This window comes from Macrobrachium rosenbergii, chromosome 20, assembly GCF_040412425.1.
Source record: "Macrobrachium rosenbergii isolate ZJJX-2024 chromosome 20, ASM4041242v1, whole genome shotgun sequence".
Taxonomy (NCBI): Eukaryota; Metazoa; Arthropoda; class Malacostraca; order Decapoda; family Palaemonidae; genus Macrobrachium; species Macrobrachium rosenbergii.
In genome coordinates, this window is record NC_089760.1 from 6,596,675 (window position 1) to 6,622,500 (window position 25,826).

A 25,826-nucleotide genomic window follows, 5' to 3' on the forward strand; every position below is an offset into this window, starting at 1 on the left:
TTTGCTTCGAAGCGGCATGGCAAGAATTAAAACAGAAAATATTGTCATATTTATGTTAACGTGGGAAAGGGTTAGACAACATCGGCTTTTCTTTGACTTGTAAACAAACATATTTACCGACTTGATAAAATCCTCTTACATTGTTTAGCACGGCTGAAAACTATGCTAGATGAGTTGATTTTCTTTTTTGTTGCACTGAAACTGCAAAGGACAGGCTTAATTAGGTAATAAGGAACACTTTTATGCAGTTTTTAAACATTCTGTTGTGTTTGCTAGTGCAAAGTGAAAGTGGACATGCAGCATCCTCACAGTCTATTTGCTCTGTCCATTTGGATTATTATACAAGATTTGAATAAGAAAAGAAACATCACTGAATACAGGACATCATCCAAGAGCTTGTGTTGGCTTCTTTCATCTCATTTAGATCAAGGTCGCAGTTCAAGCTGAAGGACACTAGGGTCACCCTGGCGGTTACTTTTGCCCCATATGGCAGTGCTTACTGCTCTAGTCGAGATTGGGATGTAGTCCCTGCTCCATTTCTTCTCTTTCCTTTTGTCTCTTGCTAATGAAGGGTTGCGCAGAAAGGCGGTCCTCAATAGAATAAAGAAAATATTATTCGAACTGTGGTCTTTGTCCCGAAGTCAGAAAGCGCAACGTAAGTGAATTCCCTCTGGTGGTTCAAGAGCAGGTTGGTCCTCTAATTAAGTTCTTGAGTGCCACGATTTGATTGTGGCCATAAGGAGATTCGGAAAACTCAAGACTGATACGCAGAGCAACGTGTCTGGCTCTGTCTAAGGTTTAGATCGCCTTCAAGGTCGCGAAAATTATTGAATTAAAGCTAATAGATATCATAGATTTTTGTGCTCCAACTTATGAGGTCAAATTTAGAATTTGTTCTTACGTTCTGATGATTTACCCGTCCGCTTGTCTGCCTGTCTCTCAGGTTTGATCGAGGTAGCTAAAACTATGCTCTTTTTTCAGCTCACCTGGCACCGAAAAATTATCATTTATTGATAGGTGGTCATGACATGACTGTGGGATGTTCGCCTACTAGCCTCTGACAGAGGATAGAGAAAACATGCTTGGGAAGGACACGGGAGAGAGTAACAAACGAATGCTTTGAGAGAAAGAGACGAAGGAATGCAAACAGTGAGAGAGAAAGACAAATACAGAATAATAAACGAATAGAGAGAAAGAGAGAGTGAGTGTGATAGAGAAATGACAGTGATTCTATTGTCTTAAAGTATGTTTATATAGGACTAGACCTCGACTTTTGTTTCAACTATTACTTAATTGAAGAAATCTGTATTTTTCGTATGAGCATTGTTAAATTGAATAATAATCCCTAGCCATTTGTAAGATGGCGCTAGTCGATAAGGTTACAAGATTTTCAGTAAGGCCTAGTTTTTCTTAATTTCTGAGCCTACTGTATGTTGATATTATCCAATCTTGCATTCACAATATCTGTTAGTGTCAACAGAAATAGAACGAGGCTCAAAGTTATAGTCTGTCAATCCGACAATAGTCACGAAAAATAAGCAGATACTTAAATCACACGCATTACGTAGCCTTACAGTGGTGAGCCAGCAATTCTCTCTCTCTCTCTCTCTCTCTCTCTCTCTCTCTCTCTCTCTCTCTCTCTCTCTCTCGTGCCACTGAATAGTATTGCTTGTAGTGTACGTAGTCCTATGCTGGAAGTCAGAGCCCGACGACGATTATACGGTTTTCATGGCTTGTCAATAAATTGCTGAGAATGAGCAAAAGCAAAAAATATTTTAAAAAACCGTTAGAAATGAATTACTCCTTTTAGCATCACTTGGAAAGCTAAAATCACGATGCTATGCATTTTGAATGCTCATTTTGATTAGGCTAACCTGTCTAAGCCTTTCTTTTCTCATAGTGGTACATTGATAATACATAATTTTTCTTTTAAAAAAATACTTTTGCAACCTTATATATCGATATACACGTGATTTCCATAAATTGCAGCCCGGCTTTGTTAATAGCAAGTCGGAATTTTGAAGAGCTACAGTTGCAATACCCTCCCCGTCCACCAGTGCACCATAGGCCTAACCCACTTTATTTTTAGTAACGTGATGTCTGATTCCTTTCATAAAACTGACAATATAAGGAAGGTTATTATTGACATAAGTATGATGAGTATGAAAGAAAGACAATGATAAGTATTCACCATTCGGACTAGAAGGGAATTTTTGAGTTCAAACCGAGTCCTTGTATTTTTTTTTTTTTATATAATTCAAGTTACGACACAATGACTTTTATCATTTATGAAGAACAGGTTAATGAAGAGAAAGGCATAACTGAAAGAAGTATGTTAAACACTGGTGAAATAAACTGGAAGTATACATCTAAGAAATCGTAAGAAAACTTTGCAACGACTCAAGTCTGTAGTATTGTTTCCTATTATATTTGTTGTCAGCCGGTAAATGCTCTAACATTCGATATTAAAAAAGTGTGGTCAAGTCTTTCATCCTAATTACTTTTATCATATTTTACTTTAAAACGAAACCTAACGTTAGTTAGATTCCAATTTCCACCGGGCTGCCTCCTTCTCTGGATGTTCGTAAGCATTCACCAGTATTTCTTACTGGTGCTTACGACATATAGGGAATCTTGGAATTTAGGTTTATTCAGTCTTGGGACAATTCCCCTCTGTCCCCCTGAAAAGATATGCAGACAGCCGGCATGGAATAGCGCACCCTTGAACTAAAAGAAATTTCGGTCGCAACCCATTTCGCCCCATGGATAAGGGTTAGTATTTCATGGGTATACTGGATGTGAGGAAAGAAATGAAAGAAATTAAAATATATTGCAGTACTGGGTAACTATAGAGGTCAGGAGGGTAGTAAGAGCACGGGCAGAGGTACGGCCTGCGTGGATTGGAGTGTCGAGTCGAGTCGGAGTCCCAGGCCCGAGTCCGTCGTCAGAGTCAGTGTGCGCACGGCAGTAGTGGGTGGTGGACACTCGTGAGTGTGCTTGTGTCCCGCTGCCGGTGTGCGTCGGTCTCCCTGGAAAGTGGCTTTCTTGTGTCGTGCTTTTGTAACGTCGCGCCGGCCGGTCCTCTCACATCCAAGGCCTTTTTAAGATAGACAGCCCTTAAAAGGCGCCCTTTGGACGTGTCAAAGGGTCTAGAGAGTAAAATGGGAACTTCTTTCATTTCTTGGTAAGTAAAACGGCTAAAAGTCAGCTTAAGTTGACTTTTCAGCACGAGAGGTCACAGGGTGATATTTTGGTGGAAACGTTTCAGTATTTCATGTTTAAGATTTCAGTATGACTACAAGTATATTTGTGCCATTGATTGGCTTTGAAATATTTCCCATTTGTTAGCTTTTAGCCAAATGGTGAAGGTAAATTTATGAGCAAGGCCTACGAATAGATATAAAATTGATAAACAAATAGATAATTACTCATGGACAAAACAACAGTACGTCAGAAAGGCAATTGTGACTTTAACGCAGCTAAAGAGCAGCATTAAAGTTTATGAATTAAAAATATGTTATTTAGTGATGGTAAAGTGAACATGCGATAATAAGAAAGTGGATTGTTAGAATCCAAGACCATTTTCTGTTAGTGTTATATGGACTTAGTTCAACAGTTTTGCCATATAAACGCGTAATTACTTTCCTCCTGGTTGTTTGGAAACCTGATTTGTTCTTCAGTATTGGTAAAAGGAATTAAGGAGTGTGTGTGTGTGTAAGAGAGAGATAGATAGAGAGGAGAGAGAGAAATTTCTTGTGAAGGAAGAAATTCAAAATGAAAGAAATAATAAGCGAGAGAGAGAAGAGTTATTTAAAAGCTTTTTACAAGACGAACAAAACCCCTCACAAGTAACATCGAAAACATGATTGTCATTAGGCACCTATTCCCTGTCGATAACTTTCTTTCATTTCAGTTTACGAAAATTTCATTTGTTCGACTTAATCTCAAAACATTCGTGATGTCTCTTGTTCAAAACTTTAACGAATCGACAGTCAGCAAAAGACTAGGCCGAAGTGGATACGGATTTTCACTTCTCATGCATTCGAGTGAATGCTGGGAGTCGCCCCTCTCTCTCTTTTTGTGCAAGTCAGCCCAATAAACATCGACGTTTTCTGTTGCATCTTGGAAAGCATTTCAGCTATTGAGAACCTCATGTCTTCAGTCTTTGCATTTTCATTGCGTTTCAAGGATTTTCACTCCTTTCGTGTTTTTAGCTATAAAACTTGTTTGTTACTAGTAGTGATTATGATTTCCTAGAAATTTTCATTCATGAGAACCCACAATACCAGTTGCAAGTGTTAGTTTGCGTTGATTAGTAAGTTCAGGTACTTAAGGTCTTCTGATGTTGGTCTGAGTCAGCCGAAGTCTGATGCACCAGGCGCCTCTTCCACAGTGCTCTATAAGTGTTTTTGATCTGTAATATTTTTTATATCTTCATATTTTTTACGTAATATGACTAAATGAGAAATGGTATTTTAAAGATTTTTAGAAGTATTATTGATTATGTATGTATATATTATGTATATACATGTATATATGAGTCTGTGTTTAAGTGTATGTATACATGTGTATACTGAATCGGGAAATAATTTAACAACACTGATCACAGTTGACCGTGACATTATAGCACGAATATGCATAAAATAAAATGGCAACAAAGTTAATAAATAAAAAAAACCACAACGACGAAAAGAGACGCAAGAGAAACGACGATAATTCGTGCGGTACAGTAAAGAACGACGACAAAACGAACTCAGCAAAAACTATGTTGTACTTTTTGCTTGACGCAACCTTTACACTGTGATGAGTGGCTAGATGTTTTGATATAATCATCTGGTATTAAAGTGAGAGAGAGAGAGAGATAAAAAAAAAAGATGGTCCATCAACTCGCCTGATTGATCTCAATGAAATGCTCGTAAGAAGCTTGCTAAACGCGTCGGTTGTTCAGGTACCCTGCTATTTACCCCAATAGGTATGCGAGGACCATTAGCATTTGGTGTCAAAAAAGTGAGACAGACGTCGGTGTTTAGCACTTTAGATGAGATTCATGACTAATGGTTGATGCTGATCGGTTATTTAGGAAGTCTGGATGATGAGAGAGTGGAATTTGATGGAAGATAGACTCCTGCAAAGTTCAAGTGTGAACGAAGCCCCACAGAATTGAAAAAGAGAGAGAGAGAGAGAGAGAGAGAGAGAGAGAGAGAGAGAGAGAGAGAGAGAGAGAGAGAAAGTCTTACACGATGAATATTTTAATTGGCCATCAAGCAAATAAGGAGTATGGTGTGAGAGGAATAGATATCGAGAGAAAAAGTCTGATTCTCAGTCATTCCAATCATGAATGGAATATGAGAGAGGCAAAAAGAGTTAGGCAAATAGTGAAAGAGAGAGAATCTCGGTAACATTTACTATATTTTTTAGTGTGTGAAGTCTTAGTTTAGCCAAGATGGTAGGAATAACGTTTATTCTTCATTTTTAATGAAACAACGTTTATCTGGATTGGAGTAAAATAAAGCCAGTCACTCTTTTGAAAAGTTAAAAGAGAGTGAAGGTGAAAGTGAAAATTATAAGAAAGAAAATAGAAAAGTTCATTTGTATCTGCAACTACATCCTGTCATCCCGGAGACCACTCAAACTCACATCCATTTTGAATGAACTTAGATTGAAAACAGACATAGATCTTGCAGCCATAACTAAGCGGGCTTATTAAAGAGGATCGTCTCTCTTTAAATGGGGCGTGCCATAAAGACATGCGAGAGTAAACAAACTCAATCCCTGAGTAAACGTGTTCGATCTGAATCTTGATTTTGTTGGTCTGACTGCGCCTAAAGGAAGATTACTTCTTGGCCTTGGCGAATTTTGTGATGCTTGCACGATGCTCGTTTTTGACATTTTCCGAGACGACTTTCTCTAGAGTTATGTAAAGGTTTATGTTTCTCTAGAGTTATGTAAAGGTTTATGAGATATTTTCAGGACGATTGCTGAAGAATTGTTTGCAGTATTTCATGTTATTTCATTTATAAGACCATTTTGAGATTTTTTAAGAGCTCCATTTCCTTGAAACCTGTTCGTAAAAATTCAAGTTTGATTTGTTATTTGTATGTTTGACAGCAAAGCTACTCTGAATTTTTTGCTTAACTGTTCGTATCTTTTAGTGATTTTGTTATGTACTGAATTTTTTTTCCTTGTGGCCATCTTTTCCTCTATAATTATACTCATTAAGTCGTAACTACTCCCGTAATTAACATAAACTCTATCACATATGGGGAGTGAAATGAAACTTGAGTATTTGCAGTGTATTAATTTTTGTTAACTTATTTAAATTCATGGTTTAGCGCCTGAAAGTCATAAGGTTTCATTACCTATACGATAGTCGTTAATGCGGAAGTCCTGCATTTTAAACATGTATTTATGTAGGTAGCTTTAAGCTTTCAGTGTCCCAGTTGCCTTCATCTCTCCCGGGGGCTGATTGATGAGAGTGGCTTTATTGCTGATGTCATCTTACGAGGGTTAATAGAATCTGCTAATTATCCCTTGCCTTTATTGGGAGTCGAGCTTATAGATTCCGTACAATTAAATCATTAACCAAAAGCCCATAATAATGATAACAAGAAAACTTATACGATATCTGATTTTCCTTTTTTTTAAGGGTTTAAGGGATGGGGGCCAGGAACTCTGTAGCATTGAGGATTTCTTTATTTTTCATTAGATACACTTCTGCATTTTTCGTCTTCATAAGTATATTTGACTTCGCCGGACTCACTCGTTCTTTTTGCTTTGCGCTTGAGTTACGCAGGCAGTTTTATGCATCCCTAATGGTTGGCGTGCTAGAGAACAGTCAGAGTCTCTCTCTCTCTCTCTCTCTCTCTCTCTCTCTCTCTCTCTCTCTCTCTCTCTCTCTCTCTCTCTCTCTCTCTCTCAAAAATTCTTTCTTCCCCTAATTCTGAAGCCATGCCTCCCTCATGAGTAACCAGCTCAAGTTCAATAAACATTTACTGAGCTTAAATACCCTCAGAAAAATTCCCTTGTCAACACTTGGGGGTGCAAATGCTCAGGCAAATGGAATGAAAAGTCAAGTGCTGATGTTTTCGTTGCAATTTGATACCCGGAAGACCATCGTATGACAAGCACACCTCCTTTATTATATGGAAATTGGATAAGTACATGATGCTTCAAGTCAAGGACTTTTATTTTATTTTATTTTACTTTTTTTTTTCTTGGGTCAGGGGGGCGGTTATTCATGCATCGGTTACTTAACATTTGCTTAATTCTTGATGAGATACCTTACTGTCTCTTTCACATTTTGTGTTTTATTTTAGGATAATTTGTCTGAGCCAGTGTGCCTGCATTTTTATTTGTATTGAAAGCTTTCTCTGTCTCTGTCTCTCTCTCTCTCTCTCTCTCTCTCTCTCTCTCTCTGTGTGTGTGTGTGTGTGTGTGTGTGAAACGTACCATTCCTGTTTGTACAGAATGAAGACATGCATAGACATTATGCCTGCATTTCTTTTTTTATATTGACAGCTCTCTCTCTCTCTCTCTCTCTCTCTCTCTCTCTCTCTCTCTCTCTCTGAAATTATTATGCTTGTTACCAGTCTCCCTTCTCATCTTTGTAGACTGGTTTACAGAGGTCGTTCTCCAGGATTAGAGGCGCGTACACATCCATAAGCTCTCACCTCCAACGATGTATTCTTTGCTTCCCCGAAATCGTGACTGGCTCCAGTGACGTCGAACCTTTATGACTTTTCACCCTAAAATAGGAGTAAATAATTCCATGATTTTATCGATAGAGGAATTGTAAACGTCAGATTGACGATCCAGTTTGACTATTTACCTTCACTTCGCAAGTCTCAAAAGTTAGTCCTGGTTAAAAAAAAAAAAAAAAAAAGAAAAGTACTTGCAACGCAAGGATAATCCACGTCTATTCATACATGCAGGTTGTGACAGTAGAATAGAGGAATTCCTGTCCGTCTCACTTTTTTGTGTCTGTCTTCTAGGAGTATTCAGTTCGTGGCTGTTTTCTTATCATTCGTTGTGCAGGAAGGCTTGGCGTACTGCCCTTCCTTTTAAAGGCATCCTAAATCACAAGCCACGTGAAGCGTTTGACATCGATATTGCGTAAAGTGCCTGCGAAACGCTTCTCTGAGCCGTCGTTCTGTTGAAGCCACACTTCACTCTTCTCGAAAAAGGGCAGTACGAGCAAAATCCTTAACATCCATATTCGGCATCTCTGATGTATCTTTTGTTGGCCCACCTCTACACGCAAATCACTGCTGTGTTGCCCGAGAACGCTCAAGGCCCTTTCATGCCCTCCGACGGAGTAAGAGAAGAAGAAAGGTTAGAGTCTAAGCATCCTTACCTCCCTGGCGTCTGATCTTGGCGAGATAAAATCATCACACTGCGTAAGATTGTAATCTTGAGCGATTGTCGAAATTGCGTCATTTTACGGATCACAGGAATTCGTGACCTTCTTGGGAGGAGTCCCTCATTTGCAGGTGCGATGCTCTTAAGAAGTCCTCTGTGGTAGAGAATGGTAGGAAAAGTATGGTATTTTGCGTCGACAAAAGTCATGATTTGTTTAGGGCAAAGTGGCTGGGAAACGGAGTGCATGATTATGTTCATGTAATTTTGATAATGTCTTCTTCGGAGTTCTCTCTCTCTCTCTCTCTCTCTCTCTCTCTCTCTCTCTCTCTCTCTCTCTCTCTCTCTTCACACACACACACACACACACACACACACACACACACACACACACACACACACACACTATTCATTCTGCCCTTTATCATTATTCCATGTACTCACGATATCATCTCATTAGTTACGCTTGGACGATGCCTTCAAATCATAACATGGAGATCTCATATCAACAAAACATGAGATGACAAGATTATCTCTCTCTCTCTCTCTCTCTCTCTCTCTCTCTCTCTCTCTCTCTCTCTCTCTCTCTCTCTCTCTCTCTCTCTCGGTAAAAATACATCGTTGAGAATTTTTGATATATGGGGAATTTGAAAGCAAAGAAAGGTGAACTGCAAAAATAGTTTTGTATTGAACACTGAGCTATCTGGAATGTGCTAAATTTTTGTTGGAGAGTGTAGTCATGATTTTCTACTTCATACTTATGTATACACTATATATATATATATATATATATATATATATATATATATATATATATATATATATATATATATATATATATGTATATATATATGTGTGTGTATGCATCATATATATACTTTATATTGTTTTCAACTTACTCTAATAAAAAGAAACCTGGTGGATGAAAACCAATGTCAGGAAGTATCTGATTGTATTGGCTGCCATTCTGGTACGACGATGGACTCTTAATCGCGATGTGTTATCATAATTAAAGGTGCGAGAATAGACTAATGAAATAAGGCGCCTTTTCGTGTGGCCTTGAGAATTAATGAGGCTTTGTTTGTTCTTGCTACTAAAATCTCATTATACCTTGTTAGTCATTATAAAGCATCATACTAGCGATAATTACGGATGGACAGCCTCCGGGTAGGATTCCTCCACGGGCCGATGGCACGGAAGAAACCTCTTGAGATAAGTGGTCCTGAAATAAGCAAGCCTGATTGATCTCTCTCTATGTTGTTATTATCTTCTTCGATTTTGGGGAGCGGGTGGGGTTGGTTTATAGGCCCAGGTTGACCAATTTGTGGCCTTTTGTAAGTTAGGGGCTCCCCGGCCGATGAGATCAATGCCTGATCAAGTGATCAATCGCCGCTTGGTTAGGGAGTTGGAAATTACTTTTTGATGGTTGAATAGGCAGGCTTAAGTTAAGGCAGACAGTCTAGCAGCCAGACAAATCATAACCGTGTGTTTAGAGGTGTGGGGTTGTTGGCGGGGAGGCTGAGACGCCCCTGCATCCAATTTGTTGCTGGAGACGAAGAGAAGGAGGATAAGTAAGTCTGAGGATGAATTTGACATTTCGTGCGCTTTTGAATAAGGCGACAGATCATCGCGGACGATTCTGAAGACTTTTATGATGTTTGTCAAGTGATGTTGATGTCGCGCACTGAGTCACGGCGCTCATTAGCTCCTGCGGCTTATTATAAATAGAAATGTGTGAAGTGAACTAAAACTTCTTAATGCACGTAATGGATTCAAGGGAGCAGGCTCGATGATGCTACATTTAGCTGTTGCTAAGAGGCTTCTTGTTAGTATGCACTTCTGGATTTTGTCTTTATTTTCTGTAAGTGTTTGGATGTAATGTAGAGACGGGTTTAGAAATCAGAGGGCCAGGAAGAACGTCGGTTATGGACTGTGATGGGATAGGACCCTTAGCAATAAAGAATATACAATGGGATATTTGCTCAGTGATGCGAGTTAAGAATTCATCTTTGATTCCATTGAGATTCGATGCACTTTCAAGTAGAAGGTTTTGGTTGATACTTTATTTTAAAGTTTGACAACTGTCCTGATGGATTTCATTGATTTTTATTTCGGTGTTTGACCTCAAGTGAATGCCTTGAACACGCACACATATTTAAATTTTATACATTATATATAAAGTATGTATATTTATATATGTATATATATATAAATTAAAGTACATATAATATATATATATACATATATATATATATATATATAATGTATATATATGTATAATTTATATATACTGTATAGTTATTCCAACCGTTTTTCCCCTCTCCCAGCCACTTTGATTATAAAACAACCAATTCCACTCAACGATTTCAGGCTAAAAATGGGTCCTTTCCCTTGCTTGCTATCAAACTCTCACCATGTCAATAGGAATGTTAGTCTCATGCGCTTTTGATACTTCTAAGCTCATTGCCACCTAAGTGATGCCTAACTAATTATTTTTTCATCGCTTTGACTTGGAAAGACTACTTTTTTAATACATATATGCATGCACATATTCATACATACATTAGAATTAAAAGCGATAATAATTTATTAGTGTTCTGTTCAACGTTTGTAAATGGACACACTTTTAGAGCGCATTTTTTCCTTGCTAAAGAGAGCACAATTACAGGCATTTCATGCTTTTGCCGGTTTTATGTACATAATAAAAATATTTTACATCACCATGAAGGAGTTTTCAGCTTTTCAGTAACCCTAGGCTCTCGTGCTAAGGTTTGATTTCTCGGTATGAATGAGAAAAGAACGAAATTGAGAAATGTGTCTTGTTCGTCCTAATGTTATTCTCCAATTTTGGTATAAGAAATCCGTAGAGATGTGAAGCTCTCCCATGCTCGTCAAATTGATAGTCGTGATAACTTGAATTTGTTTTCCAAATGTTGTGTTTAAAATCCCTTGCAAACTGTAAGTTAGTTACTATTCATTTTGCTGATATAAATCATCCTGCGTAATAAGAGGTGCTGGAAACTGATCCCCATCATCATTTGCGTTATTGTATTTCTCCTTCAGACGCTGATTGAATGACCAAGTAGATCTAGCACTGGCTTCCGGCCAGATCTCTCGTTATCATTCATTAATTCATGACATTCATTTACGTTAACCAAGCCACATTCATTAATCACAGTTGTTATTTCTTTAACTCCATATTCGATGCAGCAATATAACTCATCCAACAATATGTTTTGTTGAGTCATTTCACAATTCGTCTTATGACCAGATTGTCATGAAATGGTGTAAGGTATTTCAATAGGCTCAGCTCTGTGTGAGACGGAACAAAGCCAGTCTCCTGGTTGTGTGAAATGAATGAACCATTTCAGATATAGAAAGGAAAAGAAGTACATACAAACCTTCCGTTAGAATTCTAGCCCCCGTACCAAGGTCTTTGTTTTACCAGCTCAAGTTGGTGTACCTTTTAGGTCTCCGTGTCTTAGAAACTTTGTTTTGGTTAGAAGTGTTTATATATGTCATAACAATTGAGTCACTTACAGGCCTGGGTATTTTATTCACAATTTGTCTCAATTTCGCCTTAATGTGTAATTTTGTTGGTCGACACATATTGGGGCTATTTAGAAAACGGTATTCACTTAGTCCAGAATTGTGGAAATCTATCTGAACTCGGCAAGCCATGAAAAAATTGTGCTCAAAATCGTTTGCATGTTTCATCACCATATGCTGATTTACAACATATTATTATTAATAGTAGCAGCAGTGGTGGTAGTAGTAATAGCAGGGGTAACTGGATGAACAAGATTGCTTGTTTATCCAGTTGTTACAAAGTTGCCTTAATTGAGGGCCCAAGACTTGTCCACGGTCGATTCGAGCAACACTGAGGCATTTCCAGCATTCGCGTCAACCTAGATTCCCCTTTGAGATCATCTTAACATTAAAGGAGAGTCATAATCTCTGGTCCGTTAGTTGGACACTTAATGTCAAAAATCCCTTTAATTCGTAGATTACAAAAAGTCTGAGCCTCTACATTTATTAGTATACACGGAAGGTTTAAGAAACGTCTGACGATAAGTAATGAATTTTGTTGGTTATATGTCAGTAATGATCCATTTTCAGACGCCTTTCTGAGCACGTGCACACGCATGGACGTACATACATTTTTATCTCTCTCTCTCTCTCTCTCTCTCTCTCTCTCTCTCTCTCTCTCTCTCTCTCTCTATATATATATATATAATATATACATACATATATACATACATATATGCATACATATTATAGTATTTGTGACCTATGCATCTGTTTTGCTCACACAAAATAGGAGCAGAAAATCTGTTTTTGAGAGAGAGAAAGAGAGAAAAGAGAGAGAGAGAGAGAGAGAGAGAATGTACCTTATTCCTCACGAAGCCTTTAATTATAAATCTTTCCTTTTTTCATGCGAAAGCTATAATAAGACGATGGGGTTTACCCAAGGAGACCAGGTCTATGGAAATTACACCGACCGTCAGCAACCCTAAACCCCGCAATTTTATCTCGGTTCCTAATACCCTGTGAATAAGTACGTGTCGGGGCGTCTCGTAAATCGCCGGGCATCATATATATGCCCTGTGGGATGCAAAGGAGGCAGACGGACTTCCTTGTGTCAAAATATCCGACCTAAGCGTGTTATATGGACACAGAAATGAATGGAGCTTACGGGGGACAAATTCGTTTAGGCCTAAAGTACGACAACAAATTGCGCAAGTGTTTTCTCAATGCTGTGAAATACTTATTCAGATGCCACAAAGTGGATTCCGTGGAACTTAGTCAGATACTTCTGTTTCTTTTTTCTTGTCTGTTGCATTTTTCACTTTGTTCCTTTGTTACAAATGTCCTATTTTTAGAGGGTGATGTTACCAGAGAGATTGAGAAAGGAAGAAAGAGATTTGTGAGTGAACGAAAGAAAAGTAACGTAAATAAAGAAAGGGAGAGTGAAATTTTGTTCCAAGTCACACGTGGAACCGAAATATCTGCGTTTCTTTTAAGAGATCTTAGTTTGAATGATAAGGTTTCATACAACGGCAATGTAAGTCCTTCATTTGTTTGGCAGAATGCGAATTTTTGACCACTCTAACTTGGCTACTCGACTTGTTCTTTGCATAAATTTGAAACATCTCGAACCGGAAGCCAAAAAAAGTGGGAACCAGCCTGTGATGCACTTGAATGCTTATTTTTTTTTTCTTTTTTTTTGTTAATTTTTTTTTACTCCCTATGCATAATGTTCAGACTCCTGGTTTATCTAGTGTGTAAGCTAAATTTTTGTTTCATCTAAGTGAACACCAGGGAAAAAAAATTATGAAGTTTATTATTTAGTATTTCGTTTTTTGTGCGTGACTTTTCTAGTGATTTTTTTTCAAGTCTCCTCTGTGTATTGATGAAGTCTCTTTCAAGTCTCTTTATATTATGAGTTCAGTAGTTTTTGAGATTCGAAGGGATGTTGAGAGATTTTGTGCACCGGAATTTGGTGAAGTTTAAATCAAGTCTTCAACTTATAAGTAAATGTCGGCGGGAGGAGCAATAAAATGGCCCTGTCAAACCTTTGTTTTGGGGAGAGAGAAAACAAATGAAAAGCGAGAAAAAGACTGAATGAACAGGCGTTGCTTTAATTGACGTTTGAAGAGGTACATTTAATATTGTTGCCCGTCTTCATTATTAATAACAAGGATATTTAAATCAGAAGAATTTTGGATATTGGTGAATTTTTCTTTTTTCCTTCTTTTATCTTTGTATGCTTCTTTTCAGTAAAAATTCATTTATTTTGAGGAAAAGGTGCTGAATTATTTTACACTGTATTATAGTTCTCTTGTAGCCTGTTCACTCCTTTCATATTGATTATATACTATAATTTTGTATATGTAATTTCTCACTCTTCCCACTCATCCCTTGAGTTATCCTCAGAACAAGTTTTCTCTTGGGGATCCCAATCACTTATAATTGTTTTCTTTCCCGGCCGTTCCCCTGGAGGGCCGTACAAATCTCCCCGCCATCATTGCTCGAAGATTGCCTATCGCGGTGCAACATGACTCCGCCACACTACAGCTGCACAAGGTTATATCTCCAGATGTCTACGCGTCTCGTTTCCTGTACTTTCACCCATTAATTATTTCTTGAACGCCCTCCCCTCTCCTCTGTCCGTGATAACTCCCCTTCTCCCCTACCCGTCGTTCCTTCTTTATTCGTCTTAGTTCCTTATTTGTCGGAGATAAAGGAGCCTAGGAATTGTGGGTCTTCCGAATTAATGGTATCAGATGGTTGGCCGGCCGCCTCTGCGTGGCCACCATCATTGCGTCCAGAAATGTCCGTTTCGTCTTGCGTTGGTCGAGTCAGGAGGAAAGACACTGTTAACCGACATCATATAATGTTATAGCGGCAATTTATTCAATATCTTTTTTCCAAGTATATTTGTCTTTCAGTAATAGAAGATCCTGATTAATATACACATTTTATATCTTCGATTTTTGGTTAAGATGATCAGGTTAGTTGTTCTATAATACCATCAGAAATGATTACTTTAATTATTGTTCACAGTTCCCGACTGCGTTACCAACAAATCTTGGATCTTGTCTCTACTGCGACAGACTAGAAAGTGCAGTGTTTTTGTGATTTTGTAAATCAGTGTACCCGGATGAACTTTGCGTTGGAATTGCTCTAGTGAGGACATATATATCGTTTTTTTATATGTCACTGATTCAAAAGACCATTGAATCCAAGATCTAGTGGAGTGATTCAGTACAGAATACGAGAGCAAAACCTTCTAGACATATCCAGTATAAAAGATCGTATCCAAAGTTAGAGGTAGAGGCTTAAGACGAGTGAAAAAGATAAAGGAATCGTTGGAATTGTATGGAAAGGGGTCACTGTAAACCCGTACTTTATTTTTCTTTCGGTAATTCAAAGTTACTCTTCATGTTAATAATTTTGAAGCATTTAAATAAAAATTTAATACTCAGTAGCGAGCCCAGAGTAAAAGAGGCCGAGTTCAGTCATAGCTGACCAAAAATGTTTGGAACTCTTGTAAGAATGTGTACTGGGCCTTTGAAAAGTATCTCATTAGGTTCCTCTGATTTTGGCTGTTACTTTGGTTCCGTGTTATTTGTGGTCTTGTGAACTATTGCTGGCATATTGTCTTCCCTTTGAATATTTTGAAAGTCACTTTGCAAGTTGCACTGTGGCATCAAAGAGAACCTTTCAGTCTCGTTATCACTGCTGAGGTAGTATCCATTTTCGAACTTGTAAATTTCGTATAGTACGTACATTTTTGTAGTCAAGTATGTTGATAATAAAGAGAGAGAGAGAGAGAGAGAGAGAGAGAGAGAGAGAGAGAGAGAGAGCGCTCTCGTATCTCGAGATGTAAAGAATTGTGTCACATAATTTCCTCAACGCCAAAGTACCTAAACTTCCCCGTTCTAGATGTAGGTCAGCCTTTCTCATTGATCTCGCCGATACGTAAAGTGTCTAGACGGAAAAGCCCTTATATCATTGCTGAAAATGAGGCCATAGTCCCCCACGAATCATGGTCAAGTGGGTTGTTCATAGAGCGAGATATAATGAGCGCGTGCTTTTGAGAGAGAGAGAGAGAGAGAGAGAGAGAGAGAGAGAGAGAGAGAGAGAGAGAGAGAGAGAGAGAGGTTTCTCAGGCATTTTATATTAAAAGTTATGTACAACAGGATAACAAATGGACGAACTTTAAATAGAATGAAGCCAATAGAAAACGGACGAATCCTCTTGTAGCATATAGTAGACGATGATGTTCCACATGAAGTTTCTGTTAGTTTTTTGAGTGCAGTTTCTGTGTAAGAAAATATCTCATTTACAGATTCTGTGAATTACTTTTTATAAAAATATTAGCAGAAGTATAGCCTGCTGGTGATTGTTAACTATTTCCGTTGCTATCCAAATCATAATGAGATTCTGCAGAAATGATTTAGCTTTCAATTGTTGGAAGGAAGAAAAGAGGAAAGGGCTTAGTGAAATTAAATTGACTACTTTATAACATTCATTTCAATCTGTGTAATAAAGATCCACAATTATATAGTAAAAATATATTACTCTGTAAAATAAGCAAAGACTTTCGAACACTTGAACGGTGTTCCTGATCAGTGCTAACGTTAGCGCTGATGAGGAACACCGTTTAAGTGTTCGAAAGTCTTCGTTTATTTTACATAGTAATATATTTACTATATATAATTGTGGATTTTTATTACACAGATTGTTTTTAGCGAAACTGTGAATCTCTTAGCATTCATTTCATTGCCAGTAGATATTAAGCGACGTTAGATATTGCTCCGTTAGCTGGGATACCCTGTGGAATTTAGATGGATGGGATAGAGAAAGTAAGGAAAGCTTAAAGAGGGTTGAAAAATGAAAAACAAAAAATATATAAACCAGGCCCAACAGTCGGGTACTAGACATGAAGGAAAGTGAAAGTATTCATCTGTGGGCCAACCGATCACCGAAAATGAAGACGAAAACGATTTTGTCAGGGAGGCTTTGGACCGAAATGGGCCTTCGGAGAATGAAGTAAGAGGATCAAGGTTGTTATGGGTAAACTGACCATAGCCAAGAGTTGAGAGGTTTTGTGTTCCCTTCTCTGTTTCCACTTTTCTCTTATGGGCCTTCGTAGGTTTTGTACTGATATGCTGTTATAGCTTCTCAGGTGGCTTCTGTTGTTACAGATGAGGTGTTGTTTCTTCTCCTCCCAAATAATAGGGTACTAAACGGAATATATTTTTACTTCTGTTTTGTAGGATTTGTTTTGTGATATGTATGTAGGCCTATACATACATATATGTATATGTATATGTGTGTTTCATTATTGCAATTGTTTCTGCAGCATATAGTTTTGTTATGACAGTGTATCAGAAAAAGGTCAACTTTTATGCGGGTACGGAGATTGAAAGTGTTTCTCTAACAGCGCGTTACAACAGGAGTGCCGCTAATCAGCAGAACTTTGAGTGTTATGATGCTGAGGAACGGTTATTTTTTTTTTTTGTGTCTGGGAAGTACTTATGGAGAAGGAGTTAAACGAGGATAGGGTTAGCGTCTGTCATCGTAATCGGGACAGGAACTGGGCGTTGTGCGTTGTATCTGGTGCCTTTGCACTCATCCCGCAAGGCTGCTGTCACAAATACATACATCATCGTCACTGGACGAGATGCCTTCCGAACGAACCTGATTTTTTTGGCTGAGAGTAATATTTATGGCGATGCTTCATTGACCTGCTGTTGTTATGAAAAGGGCTGGCTGGCTCTCTCTCTCTCTCTCTCTCTCTCTCTCTCTCTCTCTCTCTCTCTCTCTCTCTCTCAGACACACAAGGGCTGTGTGATTCAGAGGAATGCTTGTTTTGTTTATTTGGTTTCCAGTACAGTTTTTAAATTGTTTCTCTTACAGGGCTTTTTCAGAGAATGCATTTGTTTATTTGGTTTCCAGTACGTAAATTGTTTTGATTACAGGATTTTCATATGTATTCTCTCTCTCTTCTCTCTCTCTCTCTCTCTCTCTCTCTCTCTCTCTCTCTCTCAGACAAACACACAAAGCCTGTGTGATTCAGGAGAAGGCATATTTTTCTTATTTGATAAAAATTGATTTTATTACAGGTTTTCCATATGTATTCTTACATCTCTCCCCCTAATGATCGAAAAACAATATACTCATATGTATTCTTACATCTCTCCCCCTGATGATCGAAAAACAATATACTGTCACTTGGCGAGATCCTTCGTTGGTTGAGGAAATCTTAAGTTCGAAGAACATTGTAAATTACTTGAAATTTTTCGTTGCTTCTTCTTTTGCAGCATAATACAAGTCATGTTTTTAATGACAATGAGAATACAATTTTTGTTTCATTTTTATACTCAGTGTTGGAGTTCTTGAAAAACAAGCAAATGATATTTTTTATTGGTGCCGAAACAAAAGTCATCATTCGACGACTTCCACTGTGTGTCAGCGCGCTTAGCTATAATTTAGAGACAAAGTGTTATGACCTTTCGAAAGATTCATTTTCCAGTTTGGTCTTTAGAAACAAGATCTTGTTACCTAGAGCCCAATAAAAGAAAGGTCTAGTGTCAACGTAGAAATTTTATTCTTCACATTGCTGTTTGAACCGAGGAGTCTTCATTTGAGTGAGAATTAAAAAAAAAAAACGTAATAATTACTCTATATAAATCGGTAGTTTTACTAGCGATGATATGCGTTATTTACAGCAAGGGCAGATCGCAAATAAAATAAATAAATAAATAAGAGACCTTTTACTTGTACAATGAGGAGAGAACAAATCTGGTTTGCATGAAAAAGCGATGCCTTTCTGTGAATGTTAGTATAAACATCTTTACAACTTTAGTATGAGTAATTCGCTTTTATGACAGTAATGCGTGGACTCAATGAGCTGTACATATAAAAAATTTATGTCATGTTTACTAAACAATGTGACGAAGTCTCAGGTGGTAGTTTATTTTATTGAATATTGTCTCTATCGACATAAATATTTCTTGCTTTGACTACACAAAGCCTTGGTCTTTTCAAAATTAACTTATAGGTGTGAAGTGTACACCTCAGCAAAGCCTGATAGCCTTAAAATGCTTAATTCAATTCATCATGGAGGAGTAAGATTGTCTACAGGAGCATTTAAATCATCCGCCACAGAGAGCATGCTTGTAGGTGCTGGTGAGATGCTTCTGGATCTTCATTACCAACGTCTGCTGGTTCGGAGCTGGTACAGATTTCAGAGGCTCCTTAAGTCCTTAATGAGCATTTGTATCAGAAATGAAAGGCATTGGTAATTTTATGAAAATCACCCCAAGTAACCTCAACCATTTGCTTTTAGAGTAAAATGTTTAACCAGACAATTCAACATGCCAAGGATGGAGGCTTTACCACCAAGGTATTCGGCTCGCCCACCCTGGAACCTTCCAAAGTTAAAATTCTGTAGATATTTTAATTAAAAGCAGAATGTCCAATGAGGCAGTGAAATTAGTATTTTTACATCATTCCTCCTCGCATAACTCCGTTGAAATTAACACTGATGACTCAAAGTCAGATGCTGACGTCGGCTTTGGAGTGGCCTTTCCTGATATAGAAAGGAGGGAGATTATCATCTGTTGCATCTATTTTTACAGCAAAGCTGCTTGCAATTTTAAAAGCCTTAAAGGAAATTTGAACTCAGAGTGGAAATAGTTTTACTATATATTGTGAATGAAATTTGAACTCAGAGTGGAAATACTTTTACTATATATTGTGACTCAAGAAGCGTTCTTCAGTCTTTAGAATCTTTTAACTCTTCACACACATTGATTTTAGAGATATTGGAACGGCTGATTTTAGTGAAAAGAAGAGGTAAGGAAGAAAATTTATGCTGGGTGCCTTCCCATGTTGAGGTGGTTGGGAACGAGCAAGCTGATCAACTCGCTAAGTCAGCAGTCACCTCTCCAGAACCCAGGAGATGTATGCTACCATTCTTCTTCGTTTTAACGTGCTTTTTCCCATTTTTTTATATGGGGTAAGCACGATGCCTTCTTTTTGAAGGACTTTTGATTTGGCGTTGGGGTAGGCCGTAGCCTCGATCGGCTGCCCTGCCTGACATCGCTTAGACCCCGGTAACGATGTGTACGTGTATCGTACCAATCCCCAGCTCCCGTTCTCCCAGCAGCGAGGAGAACTGGGCGGTTAGGTCGACAGTTCGAGACGTGTGAGGTGTCATATAGGGATGTATATCCTTCAGTAGGTCAGAAAACTAAAAAGCTTTAGCAGTTCCTTTGGGGAAATATTGCAACAAATAAAAAAGATGCGCAGTATGACGTCATCAGTGTCTTCTTGGTCATATACCTATATGCCAAGGAGACAAGAAACGATCTTGTGTGGTAAAAGGATTGGCCGCGTACAAGAATCACTCATAGGTTCTTGAGGTAGGGCGAAAACCCTCCATTCTGCGTGGACTGTATTGTGCCCTTGACTGTGAGACATTTGCTGTTCGAATACCCCAGTCTTGGGCATCTAAGACATAGATTCCTCCCTTGGGGACGTGACAGAGATGGACATTTTATATCCTTGCTACGATTCTCGGGGAGGATTGTAATATAGAGCAGTTATGTATCTTTGTTAGGGAGGCGTGCATCCTCAGCAAATTTCAAATTGTTTACATATACAGTAGGTGCTTATGTATGGATAGTATATATGAACAGATATGATTATATATATATACAGTATATATATATATATATATATATATATATATATATATATATATATATATATATATATATGTATATATAGCACTATTTTTTACTGTATCTTATAGTTCACAAATAATCCTCATGCAAAATCCAATAGAATGTAATATGATTCTTGTCCAAGAAGAAATTCTTGCCTCGTCCTTTTGGAGAAGACTATTTTCACAATCAGAAAACGTGGATGTAGCTAACATCTACATTCGTGAGCCCATGGTGTAATTACTGCCCAAGCTGATACACGCTCTTGAATAAGTCCAAAGTATGAAAATTATTTCCTACTCACTGCCTTAAGCAGGTAGTGAGTGGTCAGTTTTATTATGAGAAAGTCCCCGTTAGTCACTGATCTACTGTATACCTTAGGGGTATTGAGAAACCGTGTGATGGCAAACAGGAAATCAAGTATTAGTTGTTTTGCGTAGCCTACCTCATTCACGTGGCTAACCTTGCATCAGGTTACCTGGACAGTTATTGGCTTAATTGAAGAATTTTTCGAAACAAACCTTTACAGTGTTGCTTCGTCATACAGTATAAGTTTTCGTTTTTGCAGCTTATCAGTGACTGCCTGAGGGAAGGTCTTTATCTTTGAGTAAACCTGCCCTCTCAGCATGTTTATTTTTCCTTTCCAAAGGCAATGTAAGGGAACAGGCAGTGGAAAAATTATTTAGATAATTGCGGGTTGCGGATTGGGAACGTTATGCTTCGTGTTCTCTATTTTGTTGTCAGATATTGTGCGGGAACTTATTGCTTCTCACAGGTATGATGATTGTTTTCTCATCATGTTTATATCAAATTATAATTATAATTAGGAGTCTTTGACACGCAGGCTGAACTTCGATAGTCATGTCTCTTCGAACTGAATTAGGTTTGCAATTTGGGATTCATTGTCTTCACAGCTGGGAGCGACTTTTTTTTACTTTTGCTTTTTTTAAAACTTGAAGTGAGTCTTGTTAATAACAGCCAGAGTTCAATAATCATATTTTTCTCAATCCAACACCAAGCTATTTTCCTGTGTGTGCTTGCGTGCCCTCTGAAGCAATTCATTTTGGTCTTCGTTTGAATGGATTTTTATTTTGTTTTTGCAGTGGTGTAATTGTCAAAGTTGGTGATTTTGTTGAAGCAACCGCACTTTACGTCACTCATTTCTTACAAAAAGCATTGCGTATATTCTACACAACTGCATTTTTTCCTTTTGTTCTTCGTTATTCATTGAACCAGTGTAAGTGGTATTATGCTCGTAAGGTTTAAAAACACATTTGAACCTTGTTAATCTGACCGTTCGTTTCCCCCCAGAAAAGAAAGGTAGATTAAATAAATGAGTAAGAGGAAACTTCGAACCGGCAATCTCTCATGAGATCTGTAATTGCCACATTGCTAGACAAGCCAGGCCTATCGTATCTGCGTTCGATCGCGTCGTATGTTTTCCACGATCGTCCGAACTGGAACTGGTTTCTGGAATGGCGAAGTTCATGCCCGTCTGCCAAAGGCGAAGTTCTCCCTCATGGCCTCACTTGCATCCTCATGGTCGTTGGTAGTTGGTTTTCTGTTATACAATTTTAGCGGTTTGATTTATTTTTTCCATACTTGCTTGCCTTACCTTTGATCCGTGCCCCGGGAACGGCTTTAGCCAACCGCTCGTTAAAAGCAATTGGTTCAAACAAGAGCACACGCGCACGCGAACATTCAATTGAACAAAGGGTGCTTCTCACACATATACATCAAGAAAAACACGGAGGCTAGCTTGTGTGGTATTTGTCTGAGTCAGCAGCCCGCGAGCTCCCGACAGTCATTGGAAAGGCCTTTCGGTGTCTTATAATGAAACATTTGACAACACCTGGCATAAAACCGACGTGGCATTCTTGAACAAAAGATCCTCGCGTGCGTTCTCAGACTTTTTTTTTTCTAGGCCTTTGTTTGTTTAGCATTAACCGCACTAAAGGTCATCTTTGGTCTTGTTTTTTCAGCAAGTTTAGATTTTTATGCCACTGTCATTTCAACATAGACAGGTAAACAATGGCAGTAGATAAATAGATGTTTATGTGAAGGTCTGCTTTTTTAGAAGTCATGCACACAGTCCTCGTTATCAGAATTTTAATATGTTTAAAGCGTTACTTGTCGTCAGTTCACACACGCGCACACATACACTATATATTATATATATGTAAATACAGTATATGTATGTATATATATATATACATATATATGTATGTATATATGTTATATATATGTAAGTGTATGTGTGTGTGCATGTGTATTTACATACATATACGTGTGTGCATGTACTTCTAGTGACATATAGCACTGGCTATATGGCCACAATAGAGAAAAGATAGCAACACTATTTATATTCCTCGTGCAAAATTGTTCTTTTCTGAAATGGCTTTTATGTTTTTGTGAGGAGTGAAGACGTATATTGACAGGACTCTTGACTGATTATTGAATTTTTTAAAGCCTGAAGTAAAAGTTCAGAATCTCAACAAACTTACTTGACGCCCTGATAGTGAAAATAAAATTAAGCATTTAAAATATTTTCTCACAGACTTTAGAGGCAGCGATGTTAATAACATTTCTAGTAACAGTCGTCTAAATATATATGAAAATTTAAAGTAATGCATCATAAAACTTGATCAGTTTTTGTCAAGTATGATTATTGGGCACAGGAAAATTTTGAGTACCGTAAGCGCCAGGATCTTTGTAAGCTGAAAATCAAAGATTTTCCTACATTCATTCTAGAAAAAAAAGATATTCTGTTAAAAGAACGCACTGAAGAACTTCATGAAATAACAACAAAATTCCCTTTGGCTCATTCAAAGGACTTGTTATGAACACCACCGTCTACTGTCCATTGATACTTTTAAATTAAACCGAAGATCATATTCGGTCATACTGCGTATTGCAAAGGTCACTTCCGTGCATGGGTGCTTATCCTGCTAGTGTCCTCAGTGTGCCTCGGAACTGTAGTCACGTCTTTCGTGTTTGGAACCATTGCATGCAAGAGCAGAATATATATATATATATATATATATATATATATATATATATATATATATATATATATATATATATATATCACACACACACACACACACACATATATATATATATATATATATATATATATATATATATATATAATGTTCAGATATAGGAGGATATGCGTAGTAGTTTTGAAGTTAGTATCGATGTTATTTCTACTTGTTCCTTGGGGTGAGCATAAAACCACTTTTATTTTATTATACACTGACATATACAGTGGCTGTCAAGCGTGAGTTTCCAGAATTCTCAGTTTCGCTCTGTTTAATATTCCGATGAGTATATTACAATTACCAGTCTATATATATATATATATATTTTTTTCCATTATTACTGACGGTACTATTATGTATTCCATATAGAGTACTTTAAATTTTCGAAATTTTACCAGCAAGATTAATTCTCTAGTGTATAATATGTATAGGCTTAGATCACTTACACCATTCAGTCTGAATGGCGTTCGATTTTTTTCTAGTACACTGCATCGTTGAACAATTGCCTTCTGTTAGAACGTTTTATTCTCTCTCTCTCTCTCTCTCTCTCTCTCTCTCTCTCTCTCTCTCTCAGACGTGGGTGTTTCTCTTCACTTGTCTGCCGCCCCCCGGGGAGCAAATCTGACGCGTCTATGATTTTGTGAATTTATGTCAAGCCATGAATTTTCCCGCACCGCATTCCTTCAGTCACATAATTGCTGCTTTTTTCTTTTGTGTGCGCCGACGCATAGACCTATGGGGGAGGGTTCCCTTTCTCTCTCCCTCTCACTCTCGCACACTCACTCTCTTTTTTTTTCATGTCTGCGTTGTCATTGAAGAGGTTTAGGTCTCTCTCTCTCTCTCTCTCTCTCTCTCTCTCTCTCTCTGTCATAACTGCGCTAATAGTCACTGAAAAGTTTTTAGGTCTCTCTCTCTCTCTCTCTCTCTCTGTCATAACTGCGCTAATAGTCACTGAAGAGGTTTCGGTCTCTCTCTCTCTCTCTCTCTCTCTCTCTCTCTCTCTTAACTGCGTTAAGAGTCACTGAAGAGGTTTAGGTCTCTCTCTCTCTCTCTCTCTCTCTCTCTCTCTCTCTCTCTCTCTCTCTCTCTCTCTCTCATCAATGCGATTATATTCACTAAAGAATTTTTATGACTGGTCAATTCATATCTAGTCCATATAATTTTCGAACTTTGAATGTAAACTTTTTACAAGGATATCTGTATAGCACTTGAAGTTTTCCTTTATCATGTAATCACTATGCTGCGAAATAATGTTTGTCCAGAGAATCTGCATACCAGTTCTTTGCACTCTTCTTTTTTACATAAACGCTTGAAAAAGGCAAGTTGCTCGGGCGCCATATAATGAGTCATTCCGCCATAAATTTTCTACCGATTTGCTGTATGGAGCCTTTTTTTTTTATTTTCTTGATCGACGACGTGATTCCCTATAAAAGTCGAAGGATCAAGAGGCACTTAATAGTCCATATAATTTGGAATAACATGTTCTAATACGCTTAAATATTCATGACGGGTCTTGGTGATGGCGAGAGGGTGAATATGCTTATTTATTTGATGCTAAGAAAGTTATTTACTTCCTAGATGTTCTGTTTTACGTTTTCGACACCACATTAAGTAGTTTTTTTGGTTAAGTGGTCAAGGTGATACATGTCCTAAGAAATATCAAATGTATATGCAAAAATCAGGCAAATATATATTGTGGCAATCATTTCCCAATTTGGTCCTGTTACGAACTTTTGTTATTTTTAGAGACTTCCATGATTTTTTTTTCCTGTTTTAAATTAATGTGACTTTCCTTCCAGGTAAGTGATCACTAAGGCACGTATTGCCCGGAACCTGCTTCGGTGGTAAGTGTTAATGAGCATTCTAGTGTTGGTGGGGATAATATTATATGAGCATCAAGAGCTGAAATTAGATCATTATTACCATTATTATTATTATCATTATTATTTATGATTACTAGTACAGCTTTCACTGTTGCTGCTAATACCTCTGCTTCTGATGCTGGCACTGTTGCTCCTTTTCAGATGCTTGTATCTTTGATTTTCTGAAATTTTTATCTCCTGCCACATTTTTTTATGGCGAGATGGAGTCAGGCACTGGAGAATAGTTTATCTCGAACGATGTAGGAAGGGGGAAATGAATTACTATCGAATATGCTATAGTCGTTCCCTCTGCTTAGCTGGCA

The 25,826-nt window shown here is 37.8% G+C and overlaps 1 protein-coding gene across 9 annotated transcripts in view; it reads left to right on the top strand.

Annotated features, from left to right (window-relative positions):
- Positions 1-2,876: 2,876 nt before the first annotated feature.
- Positions 2,877-25,826, top strand: part of Ppn (Papilin) — a 337,156-nt gene continuing 314,206 nt past the window's right edge. For 4 of the 9 annotated variants that reach the window (XM_067121879.1, XM_067121890.1, XM_067121884.1 and 1 more), the window contains exon 1: positions 2,877-3,184. In XM_067121879.1, the coding sequence (XP_066977980.1) occupies positions 3,162-3,184 (23 nt within the window). In that variant the 5' untranslated portion in view covers positions 2,877-3,161. The remainder of the gene's footprint in view (positions 3,185-25,826) is intronic. The other 5 variants (XM_067121886.1, XM_067121898.1, XM_067121885.1 and 2 more) reach the window with 3 other exon arrangements.